Raw genomic sequence first — 8,983 nt, forward strand, 5'->3', positions numbered from 1 at the left:
GCATCACTGGCCGCAAGGTGGCAGGCTTTCGCGCCGGCCAGCCTAAAGAATATCTGCTCTGCATTCTGTGGAATCGGGAAGCTCGCTATCAGCAACTCGGACTTGAAGCTATGGGTTTGTCGCGACTGGTAACAGTCCACTCAGATGACGATATCTTCCTCTGTAGCCCAGGTGCGTCTTCCCAATGCAGGTTATGGCGAAGACATGGTCGATTCAATATTAAATCGAGCCGCCACTGTCCTTGACATCATCGATAATCATACATCCTGAGCGCCTGCTGACATTAAGTACCAACACAGATCCCGCCCTCCTCAGTCCTGGAACTTGAACTGCCACTGCTTCTTCACCTCCGGAAAGTCCGGCACAATAACATGCCTGTTCCCATCCTGGCCCATAACCGGCGGCGCATGCCACTCTGCAGGGCTGACCTTGTGCACTCGCCCATTGATCACGATGACGTTCAGCCTGTCGTGGTCCTGCAGCACCGCGATGTCTTCCAGTGGGTTCCCGTCGACCAGGATGCAGTCCGCGTAGTACCCAGGGAGGATCTTGCCGAGCTCGTGCGAGCGCATGAACAGCTCGGCGACGCCCGTCGTCGCTGCCTGGATGGCCTCCATCGGCGTGAAGTCGAGGACCTGACGAAGTGCTCGAGGTCGCGCGCATACGTGCCGTGTGGGGTCCAGGCGAAGCCGTGATCTCTATTATTCGTTGGTTAGGAATGAAGGACTCTACCGGACTCAGAAAAGCCGTGCTCACCCTCCGGGGAGGACCTTGATCCCGTGCCTCTTCATCTCCTTCAGTGCCTTGATACACGTCTCGAGCTCGTGCTTGTACCCTCGCTGCTCCGCCTTCGTCTGGCTGAACCCAAAGTCCGCCGCCTCGTGAAGCATCGCGTACACATGCGCAGGCGCACACATATCAGCATCAGCTGCGTCCAGTGGACGCCTGAAAATAAGGACCCGCGGTTCAAGTTCCGCATCAGGTAGAGCGGGGTGCTTAGGATCAAGCCCGTGCTGAGCGATATCGAGGCTGTTATGGGTCTCGACAACGGCGAGGTGTATAACAAGGATGTCTTCGCAGAAATGGACGCGACGGGCAGTATTGTGCCGATTATGCATCTGCTGGTCGGCGAGGGCGTGCAGCCGTGGTTGTGGAGCAGTATGTCTACTCCTTCGCTTGTCTACAATGTACACACGCTGACCAGAGCGTCCGCTGGAACCACCGTCGATACATTGCGGAATATGCCATATAATCCTCGTTGGCGGGAGATGGTCGACAGGATACCCAAGGAGGGCCCTAAGCTTGTTATGCTGCGTTGCGGAGCTGAAGACGCTGAGCACACGTTCTGAACCCTCACTCCTTAGCAGCCGACTTATCGACACCCTCACCTAAATTATACTTGTCTACTAGTCTACCGATAGCAGTCTTAGTACTGACTGAGCCGTCCCCGTATACTACACATCAACCGAGGGATTTCCCTTAGCCTCTGTATCCCTATGAATAGTACTCGTGGGTCAGCGTACATACCACAAAGACATGGGGGGTTTTGTGTTGAAACTTGAATGCGTGCCATCCTCACCTCAAGGGATACAAGGTGCAACGATGTCCCAGCGGTAAACCGTATATATGCTCTGCCTGAGCTTTTCATGAGTCCGGTACGACTCCATGCCGAATCATGTCGCGAAGTCCGCCAACGTCTCAATGCACTACCGCTGAAGAGTGCGCCCTATTTGGTCTTCAGATTAGATAGCAGATGCATAACTGTCTCGGACGAGATATTGTTCGTTATTCAGGGTGTGTCTAGTATAGTCTTATCTCTCTTCATCTACCAAGTCAAACCAACACTCTTTCATGACCTCTTCATCAATGCCGCAGTCTGTCAGGAGTAATTTGAGCCATTCCGCATCGTCCGTCACTGGCTTCCCTTTGTGTTCTCCCAAGCGCTGATTGGCGAAAGCGAAGTCCATGAAGACAGCATGCCGCTGGCCAAAAGAATTCAAAGGACACATGATCTGACCCTCATGCCAGTCCGTCTGCTCAATTCCGGCAAACTTCAGCACCCGTAAACCATGCCGTACATGGGTAACCTGGGAAGGAGCGTCAGACACGGGGACAGCGCTGCGTAACCCAACATACAAAACTCCGCTGCTCCTCCGTAGTCCAGCCATCGACGTCACATTCCCCAAACACAGGGCCCTCGATCACCTCCATGAGTACTCCAGGAAATACCCAATCGTTCGCCAACGTAAACTAGGTGACTGGGTTAACGACGATTTTTCAATGATACTTTGATACAACTCACGAAATGATTTCCAAAGAAATGCGGAATCAGGGAACCCTGGAAGTCCTTGAGCCGATCAAATGCAGATTCCTCACGCCGAACCATGTCCACCGCAAAGTGTAGGTCCAACAGCCGCTGGCTTGGAGGGGCGCCCCAATCCACCTTTGGTGCGTCTGGGTTGTCGGAATCATCGGGATAAGGGAAGTGTCGCTCATCAAAAAGCTTCAGACAGAGCAATGGTCCCTTGCCGCATATCCTCCCGAAGAGTATCTGAGAGAATCGTCGAGGACCTATCTTTCTAGCCTCAGCTACGTCAAACCAAAGCTCAGATGAGTTCCCCTCGATGCAACCTTTGAGTGGATTGTCTTTTGGGCGAGTGTATTGTGTCGCAATGCCGGAGGACTCCTCAGGTATTTGTTGATGATATACGTCAAGCTCGGCACGCCAGAGCGTGTAGCGCTTCTCGACGCCCCTCCATTCAATCTTCAGCTTCATTCCAGGCTTTAGGGGAGAGTGATTTGCCTCGACTTCCACGGCCCTCTTCCACTCGAGGAAGCATTTCCACGCCGCCCGGCAACGCTGCAGGGTGTAATAGTCAAACTGGGAGAATGTCTTCTTGAGGATTCCTCGATCCGGGTGAACGGCCATTTCGAAAAGTACATATTCCTTTGTTTGTCCATCCGGTAGACTTACGACCTGCTTTTGCAGAGCTCCATGACACCGACTTGTTGGGCGGGAGAGAGAGCTTGTGTTCACACCAAATCGGCAGGCCTCAATCCATAGGATGTTGGCAAGCATCAGCCGAACTGACATCTCTGATGTATCAATGAGTTGGAGGACGGCGCAGTTAGACGGCATTCGCTCGGTATTGTCATAGATGACGGAAGTTATCTCGTCTGTTAGGAAGCCGTAAGATGCCCCGGTTACGTCACATAAGCGCATGAGCTCGGATACTGCTATTCCGATCCCGCTACCAGATGGAAGTATCAAAGGATATGAATCGCTGCTGAATTCCATCTTGTGAATGGTTCCAGGTTCCTCGGAAATTTTTCATAAGTATGTCTGTCAGAATCTCTGATGCATACTACTTACAAGGAATATGCCCACTGTCAGGGCTCTCTTATTCATTGTAAGTTCGCTAGGACTGTTGACCCATTTCGGATTAGGATCCCAGTCTCGCGATGGCTGATCGACATGGAAGCCCAGAATAAATATTCGAGAAGTACCTGTCGACGAAACCATCAGTACAAAAACCAGTAAAGTGAGCGAGAATTATCCTATACCAGTCTGCACTTCTCTGTATATCAGCGGTCCGTTCGCACCATGTGGGTCAAATATGTCCCGATTCACGAAGTTTAGAACAGGGTCGATGTACTTGGCCAGAATTGAACTACCAATAGTTCTCATCAGAGTGCCGGAAAAAACTCTAGGTAACAGACGTACCTATGGTCCGCCAAATCTGTATCTCCACTCGAGTCGATGAGGGAGGATCGTAGCCTCAAAAGTACGAGGTCGAAGCAATAGTCATAGGACAGGTCAAACTCCTGTGGCCACTTGTACACTTCCAGTGCGGCGACTGGATCCCTGCCCTCGGTATTTCCTGAGATATCTGATTCGAGGATTCTGAAGCTAGCGCCGATTTGCGACTGTAGCCCAACGTCCCGTTTCCTTGCAGAAATCGGGGAGGACAGGTAGGCCCGTGGGGAGACCAGCCTCGGATGTTCGCCACGGTGCTTTGTGCCGGTGCTGCCTGTAAATGTGGCGGGCAGCCCGGAAAATGCCGTATGCATCCCTATAGCAGGTCCGAGCCGGCCATCGCGCCTCTCGAAAGTGAGCCGTTCGCTGGTAGGATGTGAAGCCATGTTTCTGGTGATCTACGAAGGCTCATGAAAGCACGCTTTTAAGTCACAAGATACTGTATTTGTGGCGACTTCGGCAAAAGGTGCTTCGATGCCATGTGTTGTTAACGCCGAAGGAACCGAGCTGATACAGGGCGCTTGTCTCACGCGGATGATGTGCCAGTAATCCATACGCGTCTGAGAGGCTAATACATGGCTCGGTGAGAACGGCGAGGGGTTTCTCGAATACAATAATCGCCGGTTCTGTAATAGATATGTAACACAACCTGGAGGTAGAGGTTTCATCTTGTGGATCGCAGCTGTGAGGCCCGCGCATGTTATTTCATTACTCATCGAAAAACAATCAAGACCTTGTAAGTGTGCCTCACCGACCCGCTCGCAACATCGGGCCTGACATTTGTTTGTACTAGCATGTCGCACAAACATCCTGGAACTGTTGTCTTTTGGACAGCCATTAAATCCTCGGAAAATAAGGCCTCCTTGTATTATGATGTCTGCTGCAAGTTCAACTTGGGGCGTGGCCGACCGGTCGTGTCGTCACTCAGCTTCCGAGTCGCAACACCCCTTGTATCTTAACTCCTGCGTACCCGAGGCAAAAATTCATTTAGGCAAACACGGCTGCATTCCCTGGTATAAAACGCCTTAGTAGCCCAATATTTGACACTACTTCACTTGATCCACTGCCCTCACCACTCCATTGCATTATGGCTGAAGAATCCAGTGTGTCGGAATTGTTCGTAGACTCACCATTGCCCACCATATATCTGCCGCCATATGGTGCATCGTTCCAGAGGGGTCAGAAAATAGCTGCGAGGGATAAGAGTGTCACAGCTCAATGGGCAAACGTGGTCCTGCCGGACTATCGGCTGCACGAGAAACAATTCGACTTCCAGAGTCACCCTCGCTTCCCGGAGTTTAGAAGGATCTTGAAAGATTTGACAATAGCTCCCCAAACACTTGCCATTACATCGAAGTTTATTGCAAGTGAAGGCTCAACAGTGTAAGTGAATATATAAATTGTACAGGCTAAGAGCTTACACACTTCAGTCTGGCGGTGGAGTCACAGCTCCTGCATCCACTATGGCAGTTGTTGGAGTTGAACACGCATACAGCATCCAAAGCAACTGCAAAGAATAAGAACATCAGCATCTCCCAGTGCCTGCAGGATGCTGCCCTTCCAGATGAGGAGGTATTTATTCAACTTCAGTCAGAGCTCTGGAGCGGTAAAAACCCTCGAGACATGGCTGGAGGTGTTCGTGCAGACATGATCTTTTCTGTGCTGTTCTTTCCAAAGGACTTCAGGGAGACTCGCGGAATGAAGAAGCACCGCCAGACGCGGGACACAATGCTGCTGACGGAGAGCCCATTCAGTGCAAAGGAGCAACGGGGAGACACTTCGGACTCAGCCAAGCATCCATGGGAACCAGTTTTATTGCCATATGAGGTCAAGGTCTGTCCATTATGTGCACCATCGGCCGAAGTGCTTAATGCTGAGTCACCAAAACCGGGTAACGAAACTAGGCCAAATAGATATGAAGGCAGTCAAAGACATTGCAGACCACCAGATCGCGCTGGGAGGAACTATACGCACGGGACAGTTACCCAGCCAAGGTATAAAGGGGATACGATCTTCTCTTCAGCAGACACTGCGCTACTCTGTGCACTATGACGCTAGGAGGACCGCTCTGGGAGACTACAGAAATAACCTGGTGCTGCAGTTACCGAGCACCATCAAAGAGGACTTGCAAAAGGCAGTAGTCGCTTCCCAGAGACGTGGCTCAGGAGGTAAAGATAATCAAGGGGTCCGATCAAAAGGGAAAGAAAGGAGCAAATTGCGGAGCAGCCAGAGGCTCAGGAAAGAAGAAGACAAGCAAAGGGAATTTGGTGATGAGCCGGGGGTGGGAACCTCCAAGAATAGGCCAGAAGGATCCAACAAGGAGGTGTCGGTCACTTTTTTGGTAGGGAACATTTCTGAGGAGAATGAAGCCATACCAGTTCTTGGTTCCGAGGCGGAGGGGGAGCCAGATATTGAAGATCAACCACCATACAAGAGGGTAAAATGGATGTATGCAGCGGAGGACAAGGCACGTTGCCTCCTCCTCTTTTCCTTGTGGCTTGCAGTGGACGACCTGCATGTGTTTCTCCAAAAAGCACATAATATCGACAGTAAGGAGAAGAAAGACGCTGAAGTCGCACAGGGCGAGGCTAGCCACAGACCGCAGATGGTAGTGTCACCGAATCTGATCCAGGAGCCAGAAGGGAGCGGTTCGGGTCGGCAGTAGTCAGGAAGCCAAATGTCTTCGATGGTTCTAGTTCTGAATACTGTATCTGTAGTTCATGCCAGGAAACAGTTTCTTTTAATTTAACCAATTATCTGTACCGAGCCTTGAAGATATGGCGCTTCCGTCCTCTGTTTTGACCACCGAATGGCGGGGTAAGGTGATAGTCTACATGCTAGTCACTACTAGTGGTTAGTACGTCCGAATGTTCTACGACTGACTGTTTGGTTTTTCAATCCCAATCGCTGGACCTGCAAAGAAGTGACCTTCAGATTCACTTCTTCCTTCATCTTTGGCTTGTGCTAGCTTGCTGACCCCCCACCACCCCGAACAGTTGTCAATCAGCACATCTTCCACTCTATCCCCCACTACGTCCTGCGTTGTGGACCAGTCATCCCCGCTCCTATTGCAAGGCATAACAGGTATCAGTCAGCGCAGTCGGGTGTGGGTCCAGTCCAGGCACGACCCCCCGGGCCCGGGGTCCGTCTGAAGGAGGTATCAAACTGATTTCTAGTGTCACGGAACCTTCCACGAGCCTTAAGCTGCTGCGACATATCCATATAGATTGTTGAATTCCTTGATGGACATACATATACTATGATATAGGTGGCCCGTTGTTTGTTTGTCAACTTGTCTGTTTCTGCTTCGATTCCATATGTAGCGTGCTGTAAAATACATTTGGTACCTAACAGCGGTACATCTACACGACCAGCCCCCGTCTTACAGGCCTCGATCTAGGCGATGGATCGGGTAGGGCGGTTAATCAGGACGTCAAAGTGGGATTTGCGCCACAGCGGCCAGTGTAGCGTCTGTAAGTAAACTGATGATCTCGCTCGAAAGCGACACCGTCAGTATACTCATAGCGTCTACATAGGCAACTGAAGTGACTGAAGCAGTTTAGAAGGATGTGATTTACTACGGTGAGGCATGCATTTGGAGGGAAGTCCAATTTACTGACCCTGGAGGCAAACCACGTTCGTGGCGCACGTATTGGACCATGCTCGTTACTTGTCATCTCTTCAAGGCACAGTGAGTCTGTTCTCGTTCAGCGTCATAATGCGGCAGCATGCGCTTTAAACTGATTCTCACCTCCAGGCTTTTCAATTCCTATACTGCACTGTGAGATGAAGTCGTGGGGGCGCTCGTCCTGACCACGCGCGGGCTGACACTCGCCACAGTTTATCGAAGGAATTTAATCCATTTGGCGAAATCTGTAGATGAACGTCAATATCTTGAGGCTGATATATCCAGTCTCCTGTCACTCACCTGAACGCCATGTCAAGCGTGTAAGTCTGGTATTCCCATTCACTCCCCGCCATCACAACTGACATTACTTCACAACTATTGTTAGAGTCGGGTACACCCCCATGATTGGACAGTTTTCGAAGCAAACTGAAGCAGTGTGGTATTGCTTTCTGCACGGTGTTGAACACGTTCGATGAGAATTGTGTCGTACCCCCGCTTTTACGGTGTCCCGCCGATCCCAAATACATAAGCCCGGAGGATGAATACCTTCGGCTTGTGCGAGAGCTGTGATTCCGCGAGACTTGCAAGCTCGAGGACAAACGACTCTTGTTAATTGCCAGCGACTTCGTAACGACTTACACTGTGCAGTACACATCCAGTATATCTTGGACGCACGATTCTGCTATGCAATATGTGCAAATTGACCAAGCCCACGGATGTTCGCCACGCCCTGTTTCAGCGTACGTCCCCTGTCGACCGCTTGCACGCGCAAGTACGGGAGCCACTGTGAGGCAGGTCGTGATAGTCACGATATCAACAGCTCCGACTAGCAGAGCTAGTCAGGGACGGGTGATCAGTGCTAGATGCACCCCGTAAATCAGCTCCAGGTGACGTGTGGCTAGCACCGCTTGCCGCGAGGTTCACGAGCTGAGATAGTCAATGGGATAGCTATGACTGTCTAGTGGTGAATAGCTGGACTTGTGCCCGCATGACCAGTGTTATCCACATCTGCCTATTGGAACTACTTCCACCCTTACTAGGTCAGACTTCCTGTATTATTCAGTGCTACAGGTAGTTCATGTATCTGGAACCTATATATCCATCCTTATATCCAGATTGACATAAATAGCTATAAATATTCGAGACACAATTACAGAACATGTTGCCCTTCGAACACCCATACTCACAGTGTACCTCTCCTCTCCAATAACATGAGGCTCCTTGTCTAGACCACGAGCGGGTCAGAGTGCACTGTCGCAAGGTGCCTGTTGCCCCAGCGGACCATATATGCGCATAGTCCCGAACCTAGACCATAAACATTAGATGCTACCTGGAGCTGGAGAGGAGGCGATGCACTGACACCCCAGTCCTGGTACTATAATTCAGTTCTTGTCAGCACTGGCCTCCCCTCATACTTCTATGTCACCTTGCAAATGCACTTACATATTGCATGCATATATGCCTATATCTCCACATTTAAGCCTATCCGCAGTCAAACCAACTGCGAGATTAGTTAGGATGCGCGGGTTTGCATCGCGTCAACGTACAAATTTGCCAACAGGCACCACAGGTGGCCGGGACATAATAGCTCTACGTCG

General features: G+C 50.9%; 5 protein-coding genes across 5 annotated transcripts; 2 read left to right on the forward strand and 3 right to left on the reverse strand.

Annotated features, from left to right (window-relative positions):
- Positions 1-311: 311 nt before the first annotated feature.
- GLOTRDRAFT_132644 (uncharacterized protein) lies at positions 312-890 on the reverse strand (the record flags this gene model as incomplete). The annotated part of the gene is made up of 2 exons (XM_007871532.1): positions 312-696; positions 757-890. The coding sequence occupies 2 exons, from the start codon at positions 888-890 to the stop codon at positions 312-314; spliced, it is 519 nt and encodes a 172-aa protein (XP_007869723.1).
- Positions 891-1,034: 144 nt separating this feature from the next.
- Positions 1,035-1,349, forward strand: GLOTRDRAFT_132645 (uncharacterized protein; the record flags this gene model as incomplete). The annotated part of the gene is made up of 1 exon (XM_007871533.1): positions 1,035-1,349. One exon carries the CDS (start codon positions 1,035-1,037, stop codon positions 1,347-1,349), a length of 315 nt encoding a protein of 104 aa, XP_007869724.1.
- Positions 1,350-1,811: 462 nt separating this feature from the next.
- GLOTRDRAFT_132646 (uncharacterized protein) lies at positions 1,812-2,929 on the reverse strand (the record flags this gene model as incomplete). Its single annotated transcript, XM_007871534.1, has 3 exons — positions 1,812-2,087; positions 2,137-2,250; positions 2,303-2,929. 3 exons carry the CDS (start codon positions 2,927-2,929, stop codon positions 1,812-1,814), a joined length of 1,017 nt encoding a protein of 338 aa, XP_007869725.1.
- Positions 2,930-3,553: 624 nt separating this feature from the next.
- GLOTRDRAFT_132647 (uncharacterized protein) lies at positions 3,554-4,143 on the reverse strand (the record flags this gene model as incomplete). Its single annotated transcript, XM_007871535.1, has 2 exons — positions 3,554-3,671; positions 3,725-4,143. The coding sequence occupies 2 exons, from the start codon at positions 4,141-4,143 to the stop codon at positions 3,554-3,556; spliced, it is 537 nt and encodes a 178-aa protein (XP_007869726.1).
- Positions 4,144-4,844: 701 nt separating this feature from the next.
- GLOTRDRAFT_96086 (uncharacterized protein) lies at positions 4,845-6,422 on the forward strand (the record flags this gene model as incomplete). Its single annotated transcript, XM_007871536.1, has 3 exons — positions 4,845-5,140; positions 5,188-5,590; positions 5,622-6,422. 3 exons carry the CDS (start codon positions 4,845-4,847, stop codon positions 6,420-6,422), a joined length of 1,500 nt encoding a protein of 499 aa, XP_007869727.1.
- Positions 6,423-8,983: the final 2,561 nt, after the last annotated feature.

This window comes from Gloeophyllum trabeum (genome assembly GCF_000344685.1).
Source record: "Gloeophyllum trabeum ATCC 11539 unplaced genomic scaffold GLOTRscaffold_00014, whole genome shotgun sequence".
Classification (NCBI taxonomy): Eukaryota; Fungi; Basidiomycota; class Agaricomycetes; order Gloeophyllales; family Gloeophyllaceae; genus Gloeophyllum; species Gloeophyllum trabeum.